At 39.5% G+C, this 14204-nt stretch overlaps 1 protein-coding gene across 38 annotated transcripts in view; it reads left to right on the top strand.

Annotated features, from left to right (window-relative positions):
* The window catches only part of PIGN (phosphatidylinositol glycan anchor biosynthesis class N), a 129879-nt gene that overhangs the window by 12360 nt on the left and 103315 nt on the right, over positions 1 to 14204 (top strand). For 24 of the 38 annotated variants that reach the window (XR_011138994.1, XR_011138995.1, XR_011138990.1 and 21 more), the window contains 3 exons: positions 3427 to 3686; positions 7741 to 7862; positions 9012 to 9110. Coding sequence is in view for 31 of the 38 variants with exons in the window: in XM_068931546.1 (XP_068787647.1) it covers positions 3460 to 3686; positions 7741 to 7862; positions 9012 to 9110 (448 nt within the window). In the remaining 7 variants the exon portion in view is untranslated. Of the gene's footprint in view, positions 1 to 3426; positions 3687 to 7740; positions 7863 to 9011; positions 9111 to 14204 lie in introns of those variants that run through there. The other 14 variants (XM_068931558.1, XM_068931560.1, XM_068931554.1 and 11 more) reach the window with 4 other exon arrangements.

Below are 14204 nucleotides of genomic sequence, written 5' to 3'. Positions count from 1 at the left end.
CTTGCTGGCTTTTGTTGATAAAAGAACTGTTTGAAGTCTTAGCTGATAGCGGTTCAGCCAAGAACTGAATCAGTATCACCCAGGGTCTATTTTGCGCAACAGCAGATCAGTAAGATAAACAAGCGCTTTTTCAAAATGGAAACTAGTTTGTGCATGCAAAGTGGGCTATTTCAGACTAATGTTCAACTCTCTTCCACCTGTGTCTGTCTTAGACCACGATACATAAGTTCAGAGGTCTAGTGAAGGCATTGCTTTAGTAGGGAATATTTTATTCCATTAATATCTGAATGTGATGTTTATTTCCAAGGGCAGGCGTTCTTTAAGCACGTGGTAACACATTTGATATTACACTGACTTGTGAAATTAGTGTCTTTCACGGGTGGTGTTCCTGTGGGAACCCTCCGACTGTCTTAGAGACTCTAGGAAAATTTCAAGAAATTTCAAGAAGCCTATGCAGTAGTAGAAGGAGCATGTAGATAAATGCTTGAAGATGAAAAAAGCATTAGTATGCAGCTGCCAGTAACAAAAACTCTACGAGGGATGTCATCCATGTGCCCATTTGCTTTTCTTTCACCCTTCTTTGCAGTCAAACATGTCTCAACGTTAACAGTCTGAGAAGAAAGAAGGGTGCACTCTGAACTGTAGAGTATGTATTGAGAGGGGCTGACAGCGGGTTCTGAATGGACCTGTGGAAAGTTTGCTCAAAAAAGCCTGGTCTTGGGGCTTTGTTACACAGGGGTAGACCAGGTGCTTTGACTGGAGGCCTCAAATCCAGGAAATGATAAAACTTCCCTTTTCATTGAAAATCACAGTTTACCGGAAATGTTGGTTACTCTTCCATGGCACTTTGGATGTTAGAAGAGGATACGTTCTTTTATAGATTGGCTATTTTAACTGAAGTTTAGGTACTTTAAGCTAGCAATGACCAAATTCAGTTTTAACTTCATTAGCCTCAAAAGGTATAGGAGGAGGCGGTTGCTTCTGTAGAACTGCTTCCTGTTGACTGTTCTTAAACCTTGTTCACTGAGCTAGAACTGTCTATAATCACAGACGTGTGTTGATTTACGAAACGTCATGCAATGGCTTACTAGTTTGAAAGCAAGACTGTGATTTGGAAAGAGACCAAGGTAGAACTCTTGCATTCTGCTGAGATGCAATTGGGTATCTGCTTAAGAAATTTCCCAATAGTTTATAGTTCATACCATTGGGAAAGAATTTGTAAGCGTGATGGTAGGATGCTGTTGATGATGTTATGTCACTGCGCACAGTGTTGTGCGCTAAAGTACTGAAGTTAAGCTAGAGGCAGAACGAGCTGCTATGAAGGACATGGCAGAAGCAGGTGGATTGAGAACTCCCTGTTTTGAAATATTCTGATAGTAATGAGCAGCTAGATACACTTTACCTGGAGGAATAGTTCAGTATAATGTAATTAAACTGTAGTTGCAAAAGAAAATTCTTTCTTAAATTAATTCTGTAGATCACCATAATCTGATGAGACAGTATTAAACTTAAATTGTGTTACTGCACTCCCTGTACTCCTTAGGCTGGGGCTCAGGCTTGGGGAGTTAAAGCCGAGAGAGATATCTAGCGCTGAAAACAGATTAGGTTACTAATACTTTAATTAGAAAAATTTAGAATATGTTAAGCTTATAGCGTTGTAGCACTGGGAATGTGCAACAGCAAGTATCTGATTAAAGCAACTGCTCTGTTTAATAGGATATTTAGATTCATCAGTTTAAAGCATGAGTACTTTTGGTTCTCTTATCAAAAAACACAGCCGTAGCAAAAGGAAAAGTCTGATGGAAAATAAAACTGGCTGCATAAAATGAGATCCTGTGTTCAACCTGATGGTGTTTCTGTGATTCTCATTGGCTTCATGTGTTTTAACTTCATGCACAAAATCTGAGTGCTTAAAAATAAAAAGCTCAAGTGCTGAAAAATGAAGAAACTGATATTTTCAAATATTCATAGTCTCACTTTTTGGATATATAAGCTCCTGCTTAATAAAACATTTTTATTTAGTTACTTAACTATGACCACTAGATGTCTCTCTTGAAAATTGCTTATTTAGTTACCTCAGTTTTGATTGCTACCTGTTTTTTCCCCTCAGTCTCGAAAATGAGAAATCTTTATTATATTAATGTTTTTGATTAAGGCTGAGATGATTGCGTCTGTATTTCAATAGGGAAAATGAATGAAATTGTAAATTATGGTTAAGTTACGTGTAGACCGGAATTTTCTTTTAATTAATAAGTAACAATGCATATAGCTGCCTTTTTGGATAAAAAAATTTCTGAGTTTTGGTCCGAGTTAAGGTTATGTGGTAGTGAAACCTTTTCTGTGCTTGATAAGAATAATCTTATGTGATTGCTGACCGGGTTTGTCAGTCTTCATATTTCTAAATACTGAAGTTCTGTAAGTAATAAAAGAAATGTATATATTGTTATTTAGAGGCGCTAACTAGTTTCTACAGTGGGCAGTTTTTTAGAGGGAGATGTGTATGTCTATAGGCAATTGAGCAGCTGAATCTTTTGGGCTGTGACCAAGCTGTTAAATTCCTTATTCAAATATAAGCTTGGTCAAAACTAACAATACTTTCCATTGAGGCACGCCTCATTCAGACTAAGATGCAAAACTTACCTGAGTCGATATACGTGTTTGCATTGGCTTCAGGAGGCCTCAGATGAAACGCCGAGTGTGCATGTGGCAGTGGTGTGTATTTCTAGTATACCTGTTGCTTATGCATACTTCCATCACTAGGCTGACTTCAAAGGATGACAGAGTGGAAAGCATATGCCATTACCCAACTGAAACGGTCTTCAGCTGTTGTTCTTTTGTCATGTCTTCTAGAGTAATAGCGTTCTGCACTTAAACAGGGCATCTTATTCTATTAAAAAGTTTCTTTGTTTGTAGACAGCGTATAATGAGCCCAGAACTGATAGTAAATCTGCAGAAAGCTGCTTCGGAATCACTGCAGGGATCCTTTGGCTTACCTTAGCTGTCTTTGATTTGTGTCCAACTAAACACACCTCAACACTGTCACACAATCAGCCAGGTCAGAGTAGTCTGTTTGTACAGACACTGCATTGTCTGATTCTTGTGTCATTAAAGAAATAACATAAAACTGTTGAATAGCATAAATCAAGCACTGGCTTGATTTATGGTCTTACGAAGTCACCTGATATCCCACTAAGCACCACAGATGAGATGCTGAGACATGATGACTATCTGTAAGTCTGAATCAGCAGTTCAATGACTTTTGACCAAGAAGAGAATTTCTGGGGAAAAAAATGTGTTATAAGTAGAGCTTGATTATGAAATTGGGTAATGTCTGTAGTTATGGTACTCCTATTCTATAACAAATGAAATGAATATTTATCAGATGAGACTCATCGTGATCACTTTCTTTTTCTTACTCCCTCTCAGTGTTGAACTTTGCCTTACAAGGCTCCTGTCGTCATGGGTATGCCAGTGTTCATAGTTGCTGGTCTCCTTGTGCATTGTGTCTTCTTGGCCTCCATTTTTGACATCTACTTCACCTCCCCTCTGGTTCATGGTATGACTCCTCAGCAGACTCCATTACCACCCCCAGCAAAACGTCTCGTGCTCTTTGTCGCTGATGGTCTGCGGGCAGATTCCCTGTATGAATTGGACAGCAACGGTACTCCTCGAGCACCTTTCCTGCGGTAAGTCCATCTGAAAATGCTTCTGATCCAGAAGACGTAGCTAAATGTGCAAGCTGAGACAGTTCTATGTAATGTTGAAAGGGTTCTCATGGGAACAAGAGGAACTAAGGTAGCTGTGGTGGGTTGATACCACCTTCCCCCCAACTTGTGTGGCAAACTTTCTCAGAGTTGTGTTCTGCAGAAATGAATTTATTCAACTTGGTGCCCCCCTCCCAGCCCATTATCAGTCAAGTAGTTAAAAAATGACCAGAGAGTAAACTGATTCAGCACTGTCCTCTGAAAACAGCAAATGGCCAGTAACTGAGAGATGTGTGAACTTTCTCTGTTTGCACCAGCATGGCATCAATTCTGAAACCTATCTGAGCCATTAATTTGAATGGCTTCCTGGATGTTCAGGGTAGTAGGAGTAGTTCATTAACATGCTTGTCTTCTAGTTCTGAGCTACTGATGAGGCTTTTTAAAGGAGTGATTAGAAAGGATGGGCGGAATGGATCTAACAACATGCTGCCACTTGCTGTTTGTTCCACCTTTCCTCAGTGCGTGACCCACTGCCTCCCTTATGCTATCTCTAGCATGTATCTCATTGCTTAATGACATGATCTGGTTTGTTAAGATTGTGGAAAACTAACGCGACCGCAAAAGAGTGCTAGAAGCCTTTTGCCTGAGTGCTTAAAGTTCACATTCCCTAGCCGCCTTTTTTGCCTTACATTCAGGTAAATATTTGATTATAAGTCAAGTAACTTCCTAGACTAAAAAAAGTGGACAATATTAAATAAGCCTACTTTTGTGTAATAGTACTGGTTTGGCGTGGATGTCAAAGCAAATCCAAATTCGTTCATCTGAAGCTGTTATAGCATCTCCAATCTGCTTCAAAAAACTGAGGAAAATCTTCTTGTACTGCAGCACTTGTCAGCATACATGGGATTGCTTATAGCTGCTTTTCCTGTTGAGTTGCAGTGTTTTTGTAAGGTGCTGGCTACCACTTGCAACTTTCTGCCACATCCTTATGAGTTTTGCATGCCTTCCCTTGTCAGTGGACTTCATGGCTTCTCCAGAGCAGTTTCTTTTCATAGCAGTAAAAGTGTTGGTCTTTTGCACAGTCAGCAAGCTGGGAATGCCGTAATCCCTCATCACTAGGAGCAGTGATGAATATCGACTAGGAAGGAGTTATACTGGATATTTTGCTCTTACAAGTGTGCCTTTTTTCAGGTTTGACCATTTGGTGTTACCACGCCTATCTAGAAATAAAAAGGAGAATGATATATTAGTTTTCCAAACAAACCCTAGTGCTGGGAGGTTTGCAGTCTTGCTGTCTTGTCTTTACCTTGTTTGTGGAGTTACAGAAGGCTTTTGTTTTCCAAAATCATCAATTGAAACATTGTCACTGAATACCTAGGGAAATGGAGGGGAAGAACTGCCTTACAACTGGTGAAGATGCTAACAGCTTGGTTCATGGCTGCCAATGAAGTCTGCCTTGGCCTCTACCTGCATCTCACTCTGTGCATAAATACAACACATGTGAAAGTGTGTGTATGTGAGAGAGCATGAAAGGAAAACACATGGAGTGCTCTGCCTTCTGAAAGGTGACAGGCCAAGTAGTCCCAAGGGTCTCTTCAGTTCTGTCATATATACTGCTAAAACTGAGAAGTAAGAGGCTCTGTCTTTCACCTCCAAACCCTTGAGCTGTCCAACGTCCTTAAGTTCATCTTGTAAAATGGGTCAGTGAGATCAGATGTTGGTTGCTGGAGCTGTCCTTTTTTTCATTCTGCCAAGTTATTGCAGAGCTTGCCTGTTTCAAGAATATTGACCCAAAATACAAGCAATTTTATATAAAAGCTCACTTTTTTGTACATTCATTCCTAAGTGCCAAGTGTTCAGACCCTTACTGCTTTATAGTAGCAGGCAGCATGATAGTCAGACTACTTGTCGCATCTGGGTGGAACACTTTGGGAACTGCTGTTCTCTTAATGAGGAAAAATTGTCTTTAAATAAGCAAGGGTCATTGTTGTTGTAATGTGCTATAAATGGAAGCAAGGTTTTAGTAGGTAATAATAAATATAATCCATTATGCTTGGAACAGGTTGCTGGCTGAGGTATGCCAGCTATTCAGTCTCTTCTCCTACAAAATTTCTGGAAAAATGTGTCATACAGCAGAGTTCTGAGAGCTGCAAGGAACCACGGGTGGTCTTCTGAATTGCTTTGCTGGCCTGTGGAGAATTTTGGGGAAGACTTTTTCTTTTTTTTCTTGCTTGGCATGTTTCAGCTGTATTATTATATCGTGGCCATCATTGTTATGGGTTGCTTGGCATGTTTCAGCTGTATTATTATATCGTGGCCATCATTGTTATGGGTTGCTAATGTTTATGCTATCAAGGAAAGTAACTTTTAAAAAGATTCTCCTGAGTAAAGGGTTTTGAAATAATTTTACACGGCAAAATGAATTTTGAAAAGGTCAATGCCGTTCTAACTATGTTTCCTCTGCCTGACTTGTGGTGTTGTTGACTTCAGATCCTGTAACACAGGAGCTCAAAAGCAAAAGTAAAGGATTACGTTTCAACTTAATAAAATCAGTTTCTTACCTATTGTCACTGCAAAGTGTGAGTAGGGCCAAAACTGCTTTATTTTTTCATAAATTTTCCAATAGTGCTAGTGCAATATGTTTTGATCAGTCTCCAGTGGGGGGAAAAAAAAGTTAGAAATCTCTTTAACTGATACTGAAATTCTTCTTCAAAGTAGTACTTATTTAAAATATTGCTTGTCTTAAAATGTAGTGGGGCATGAGCTAGGAGGGAAATGACAGAGCATGATATCACCTTTTTTCATTCTTCACTCTAACGTTTGGGCTATATGTTTGAAACGAGCCTGAGAATGTGAGATCTAAGATGAGTTTAAAAACAAAAAAACCCGTCAATTCAGTGAGCTTAGTGTGAATCCTGACGTTTTAGATTGTTGTGAGCCTTATTTCATTACTGAGAAATAGATTTGAAACAAAGTATACAGATCTTCTAATTAACAACTGAATAAAATCAAAGTGTGTTCTCTATTTAAAAGTAAAAAGTTTACTCGAAACATGTGCTCAGAATCTACTGATGGGCTGTGAACATGTCCTATAAAATTAGCAAATTCTGTAACTTACATTTGGAACAACAATGATTAGAAGCTTCTACTGCTTTTTAAATTTTTTTTACGTCTTAAACATTAGTGTAAGGTATGTCTTATTTATTTTACCTTGCCCAAACAGTAGGCGGTGAATCTTTCTTTTCTTCCAGAAGATGGAGACAAGAAAACAGTGCATGGTAACGCTCACTGCTTGCTCTCTGGCAGTCTCCAGCAGACAGGAATAGCTTGTAATGCTGTGTCTTATGCTTGGGCTTTTGTCCTCTATTTTCCTGTCTTTTTTTATCAGTTTTCTTATGTGTGTGCATAATGCTTATACAACTAACGTTTCTATGCATATGATGAGAATGTATCCTCTTTCACCTTGGTGTAATTGCATAAAATATAAGATTTGCCTGAATTTCTCCGTGTTTCTCAAATGATTTGCACCTTAGGTTTACCTTTGTTTTTAAATCCTCTTGATGCTGACTTCCAAGATTCAGCACAGATAAAGAAGACAGACATGGTCACAAGAACTAATTGTAATTGAGCCTATTTAATGAATAGGGGAAGATTAAGCTAGACATTTTCAAGCTTAATGACAAGAACAAAGAAAATGCAATACCAGGCAGCAACAATCTGATGGGAAGAAAGCAAACCATATTAGAAAAGAGCCAAAAAAACGCATTAGTTCTAAGTGTATTAAAACACTAGTTAAGCTCATCTCTTTGAAGTGGTGATGGGCCCCAGTAGTAATGATCTCTGTAGGGTATTGCAGTTTTGAACTACTTGCAGGTTAATGTTCTATTTGTATTGCTGCACAGCACGCTCCAGTGACAATTTGTTTCAGTTGGGGCTTTTTGCATTTCCTGCCTAGCATCTGCCTGTCACTCATATGTACAAACTGTTATTCTCCTGAGAAGTCTTAAGCGTTAACTACTTTTTATCCTGTTTTCAGGAGTATTCTAGAGAATATTGGCAGCTGGGGAATCTCTCATACGCGTGTCCCAACAGAGTCTAGGCCAGGCCACGTTGCACTTATAGCTGGATTTTATGAAGATGTCAGTGCAGTTGCTAAAGGTATGCTAGTCCTAAAGCTTTGAATTTGCCCTCCAAAATAATGTATTTTAGTGATATGGTAGGGTTCTAAATGCTGGCTAGATACCTGCATAGTAGTTTGTATACCAGGATTATGTGGAAAACATAAGCCTCTCCTGGAGGGATATTGTTATCTGTGACTATTGGTAGCTGTGGAAAAATAGGTTCACATGCTTTTATTTTAGAATAAGTTAATATTTTGCAACACAGTGAAATTTAAATATAGTGCTATTAAACAGTAAAAGCAAAAGTGGGTTAGGATTGACCTCTTCATGTAGCAGTTTTTAATTATCATTTGGGACATTCTGGGAGATGGTTATGTAGATGCCATAAACAATAAGTGAGCTGCAGTGTTTTAGCTGAACCACATTGTTAAACTGTGTTAGAGGATCAGTAGCAAAACAAAGCCAAAACCCCAACTGTGTTTTACCCAGAGACAGCTGTTGCTGTGTGGTTAAGAATACAGAGCAAGCCCTCACGTTACTGACTTGCTGTTTTGTATGCTGCTCTGCCCTGTCCCAGGCCTAAACACTTGTAGTGGTTATATATTGTTTTTGGAAAGGGGAGATGAGAGGAATTATCTGATATTGTCCATTTTTCTAATCGAAAGGGTCTTCATTCTCACATCTGCAAACGTAGGATTGGCAGGAATGGCTGTTAAGAGCATCTCTTTATGTATTCATCAACTACCTTGTCATGGAAACAGAAAATCTTGAAGGTTTTATTGTGAAAGGGTGGAACATAGCTGCTGGTAATATGATATATGAGTGTGTAATTTATTGCCTGAAATGTTGAAAACTGAGAGCAGAGGTCAGACAGCAGGGGATATAGCATTGAAGAGAATTTGAGTTTTGTAAAAGGTAAACCAGCCGAGTTTTTTGTTTATTTGAAATCCTGCATAATAGAACTGGCCTAGGTTTTCAGCCCGTTTCGTGTTGAATGGGGCGCTAATTGCAAACAGGCTGAAACTGAAGTAAGACTGAAACCTGCACTGTGGAATTCATTTTCAAATAATGGAGACTTTTGAATACATTTTGCCTGCACTGTCAGTCTTAACGGTCAAGGAGATGTTTTGGCAGCCCCACTGAAATCTGTGTGTGTATGGTGTTTGTTGTTGTTTTCCTTTACCAGGCTGGAAGGAGAATCCAGTGGAATTTGACTCTCTTTTCAATGAGAGTAAATATACTTGGAGCTGGGGAAGCCCAGATATTTTGCCAATGTTTGCCAAAGGTAAGCTTTAAATTTTGTGAATCTTTAACATGTATCAGGTAATAAAATAGGGAGTCTTACAGATTTTGTGAGTTAGAGAAGAGGATGAATGAAGTATTTCCAGTTTGTATGTTTTCACTAGTGTTTACAGGTATCTCGTTTCTAGTTTGTGAATCCAATAGTAGGTGGAGAAAAAGCAGCAAGCTTTTAAAAAGAATATCCTCATCTATCACTCGTGCATTTTCATAGGCCTTGCCTAATTCTGTTGACACGCTAAAACAAAAATACGCCCATAATGAAAAGGAACTAACGTTTTTTTCTTTGGTTGAATGTTAAAGCTCTTGTTTGCCAGTCTACAGCTGGGGCTTTTCTTTCTCTTGCATGCAGCCCCCAGTGAATCAGTTGGTGGAGTTGGACCCATGCCTTTTCTATGCCTTAAGTGGCTTAAAGTGGGTTACCTGACTTCTATTTCAGAACAGTAATGTACAGAGAGAAGAACTATATGCAAGTAGGAATTGCACGGTACTGTTCCTGTAGCTGAGATCTTTCCCCTTGGGGGCAATGTGTTTCGGTTCTCTGTCAGCCCAGTGCACTTGGTCCTTGATGGGCATGATGTGATTGTTGAGCAACGCTTCAGCCATTTAAAGGGCCTCTGAATTTAATCCCATTCCGTTCATGGAAGAATGGGGACATACGCACCGTTTACCTTAATCTCAGAGTAAAACGAGGAGAACTGAGAGGGGTACAAACTGTGAGCAAATGCTGCTGTTGTATTTAAATATTTGCAAACCTGGAAAAATGATAGGGAGGGTAGCACTGAAATCTAATTTTATAAAAAGTGTATATTTTTTTCTCATGAAGATTCTTGAACTTTGTCTCAACTCCAGTCTCTTCCCTCCTCGCCTCTTGTATTTCCCCCATGCACACTTTTTTTTTTTCCATTCTTGGATCAATCCTCATAAGTTTATGTTAAGCTACAAAAATATCTCCTGCTAACTTATGTTTTCCCAGGACCTCTGATTGCAGCTTGTGTTGGGGAAGCTTGTGATGGTGGCTGGGATGAGGGGAAAGGTAGTACACTGCCCTTGTGCACATTATTTATGTTTTTTGGAGCCATATGTTCTTGGGAAAATATTTGGCAAATTCAAGAATTTCCCAGAGCGCTGTCCTCTAACTAGTTTTGCTTGAGTAAGAAGATAAGCAGAGTACTGGAAGCAGCCTTGGTGTTATCTGAAGGGGCGTACAAGGGTAATACCTACGGCTCCTGTGTGCCTCAAAATAAGGCTTGTTGCGAGTGGCACCAATAGTGCAACTTTGATCACTTTTACCCTTTCCAAAAATGGACTTAGCATGATCAGTGGCTACAGTGTTTGAGAAACACTTAGTGCAGCACTGTATTTGAGAAGCAGATGCTATCTTGGAAAAAGAGTTGTAGTTTATCATAGAAAGGTGGATTAATTTCTTTGGGTGGAGGAAGATATTTCCCCTTCTCTCTTTTCCTCTCCAGTATAAGCTTTATCTGCAAGCAGTCTGTTTTTGGCCATGTGTAGATTAAATATACCCACTATTTCTTTGTTAGAAGTTTTCAAAGAGGGGAGAGCCTCGACTTCTTACAGTGCAGAAAGAAGTGGAATCAAGTATTTGCAATATTTTCCTTCCCTGTTTCCCCATTGCAAACCAATGAGTTATTTGCAGAACTACTTTTGGTTTTGGTTTTGTTTCTTTTACTATGCCAAAATGTTCAGAATTTTAATAACTATTTCACTGCTTTCATTGGATGATGAATAAAAGGTATATAATGCTTGCTGTTTTTTGGCGGGGACAGAAAAATCCTTTATTTCCTGTCAGCATTTCTGTGTTTTTTAAGGTCCTCGTCCCGTCATAAAATAAATAGATATAATATTCACCGCATATTTCAGTCAAATGACTATGGATTGTATGGAGAAAGTAACTAGAAATGGTTACGGTTCTCTTTACATATCAAAATACTGATAGGCAAGAAATCTGGATGTATCAGATTTTTTTTTGGCTGTTGGTTTATTTTAATCTGAGAGAATATCTAAAGTAACTTCAGAACTAGTATGCAGTTTATTTGTAGCTTACACAGGTTTAAAATGTGTCAGTTTCTAATGGTTCCATTTACTTAATCTCCACCAAACTACTGTGGTAATTCTAACTTTATTTTCCGTGACATTTCTGGACTAGAGTATGTAACAACGCCTAGAGAAAGTTTGTGACCTTTAAATTTATCTGAAAATAATGTACTTTAAATAATGCAAAGTATGTGTATTTTTTTTAGAATGCTTTTTCAAGTTTTGAACTTTTCTTTGAGATTTGCTAGAAGCTGAAATTTAAGTTGTCCAGTCCTTACTGTTTTGTCATGGACCTGGACTGGGGCATAATCCACAGTACCAAAAGCCACAGTGAAAAGGGAACTGAAGCTCTTGCTTCTGCTGAGGGAGGTAAATATTAACCCTTTGCACCTAGATTGCTACTTACTCCACAAGTTCCCATTCTCTTTCTTGAGAATTAGCAGTAAGGCTGGTGTCATTGCTTACCTTTGAGCCCTGAGCAGGGTACCATCAAGACCATAGAGACAAACAGCACAAGGTCTGAACCTTGGTCAGGGTTATTCTGGAGATACTGTGCACTTCAGTGTTTGTATTTGGATCCAAACAGACCTGTTGTGCTCTCTTCTAGTTCATGGTTTCTGCAGTGCACCGATACAGCAGAATTTCTTGGATTCCTCATCCTACTCTGTTGTTTGATGTCGGTTTTTCTGATATCTGAGCTCTGTTGAGCTCGATATCTGGTTTGGCATCTGTCTGTCCTTATGCCTTCATTCTTTTTTTTTTTTCCCCCCCTCCCTTGTTTGCACCTGTAAACGTTGCTAGTAAAAATTTCTCTCTGGTCTGGGCTCTGGTGATCCTCAGAAGGCTTATCAGAAACAGGAGCTATCTCACTAGCAGAATTAGAGCTTTCCTTCCTGCAGGACATAATCTTACTGCAAAAAGGAGGTAACTTGACCCCCAATCCTAATATTTGAATCGTAATTTTGAGGGCTGAGATGACATGCCAGACGGAAGTCTGTAGTAGGGACAGCTGATATCTGGTACAGAAGTTTCTGGCATCTCATTATTTCCATTAGTGCAGTGGTAGCATCAAAGCTAGCAGAAGCTTGCACTCACTTCTAAAGAAAGTTTTCATCCCTGGACTCCTTCTGCTTCCCTATTCGTTCTTTGCTACCTCCTCCCATTGTCCCCAGATTTAAAGGAAATACTAGGCATGCTGTAGAGGCATGCCTACTACCTCTTAAAACATTTTGTATTTCTGTCTTTTGAGGAGTAAAGTAGGCTATGTATTTCTTTTGTTTTGTGTTTTTAATCTGCTAGCTAAGCTAAGCATTTCAAAAGTCTCCTAGGATTGCCCCGTTTTGCCACCACTTTTCTCTATGTCAGTGTGGGGTTGGATGTTCTTTTCCTGTAGGATGCCTGAGTAGTAGATGTGTTCCTTTACTGCATACGTTTCATTTGACTCTCATTTGACTTGTTTGGTATGGTAGCTCTCAAAGATGGATCTTTCCAGGTGCTTGTAACACTTGTGGAAAAACTGTGTAGCACTGTACTCTCTAAGAGCATCGATCCTTCTTGCAGTGATCACCACGGCTTACTACTTCTTCCTTTGAACCCCTTTATCTGCTGAATTGAACTCGTTAATTTTTTTTTTTTTTTTTTTAAGTGTCTTGGAGTATTTTGTTCCTCCTCTTTCAGACTCAAACTACAATGAGTATTCTGGGTTATAAGTAGAAGTAACATCTCCTGGGGAACGGAGGAAGCTGTACGAGGTGTCTGTGCCAGCTTTCATTTTCCTGGCCAGAAAAACCTGTGTCACTTCTGTGGGTTTGGACATAATCTTGGAAAAACAGCCCTCTTAAACTGGAGTGCTAGCTCACTCGCAACCCTGGAAGCCTACGAAACTGCATTACGTAATTGTGACGCTGAGCAAATTGGCAAGTTTCTCTGGCTATCTGCTGACAGAAGAATGTTTCCCTTTTGGGAGTTTATGTAGACGTAGTGGAAATAGCATACCCAGGCTTTAACAGCTCAGTCATTGACTGAGGAATTTCATTAAACTCTGCCTAATTTCAGATCTTTCCAGGATTTCAGAAGTTGACTTTCTTCTAGATCTTCATCTTTTTTCCTCTTTTCTCTGCTTCGCTGTCTTTACAGCGAGTACAGAGTGAAATTGTTTTGTCCAGATGCTGTGTTTTCACGTCAGTGGACCTACTGTTGTACTTTATGCTTGAACATAGTCTGATAGTTTTCCCTTTCATATATCAAACCCATGTTTTAAAGCTACAGACCTTGAATATTGTCTTTATGTAGTTGTCTGCTTGGTTTTCAGTATTGAGTTGGCTTCCAGGGTTGATGTACAGTAGCTAAGTTGCATCCATCCTGTTGCTTTCCTTACCTGTGGTGTATGATGACATGGCATTGTCTTATATGATTCAGTTTAATAACTGAAGGTTAAGAGTCTGAGTTTTTGATACTGTAATCTGTCTTCTGTTAGGTAATTACTAAGTAGTATAGTAGCGTGTCCTAAAAAAACCCCAATGTTTGCAATGAGGGCCCTAGATGCTTAGCTTCCTCTGTTCAGTTTCCCAGTGAAACTCCTTTCTTCAAAATTAAATTTCATATCTGCTTTATTTACTTTAATTGGATTTTATTCTATTCCTGTCTGCTTTTCCATGCTTTATTTCCTCACCTGAATATAAAGGATAACATTGACTCTCATCGCCCTCCAAGATGCTGATAAGCTAATGACTTAAAACAGTATCAAGGCTTCAAAGAACACAACTGATAGAGTAGTTGCGCAGCAGTGTCTGGGCTCTGCCTGGGCCTTTTGTGGGCCTTGTTGGAAGTTGTGGAGACTTTCTGGGGACCCCCGAGGAACTAGACGGTGCTTGCTGCTAGCAGGAAGGGAGAGCTGGGCAAGGACTCCTGCAGGGGACCTTGACTTAACTTCTCCTGGGAAGTTCTAGCTAGGTGGGGCTGCTGCTAACGAGCTCTCTGGGCTGCCCTGGTCAGAGGGAGTTGGGGCTTTTGTTTCAGGTGG

Source organism: Struthio camelus, chromosome 2, assembly GCF_040807025.1.
Source record: "Struthio camelus isolate bStrCam1 chromosome 2, bStrCam1.hap1, whole genome shotgun sequence".
NCBI lineage: Eukaryota > Metazoa > Chordata > Aves > Struthioniformes > Struthionidae > Struthio > Struthio camelus.
Note: the sequence above shows the minus strand (reverse complement) of the source record. Positions and strands in the feature narration are given on the sequence as shown.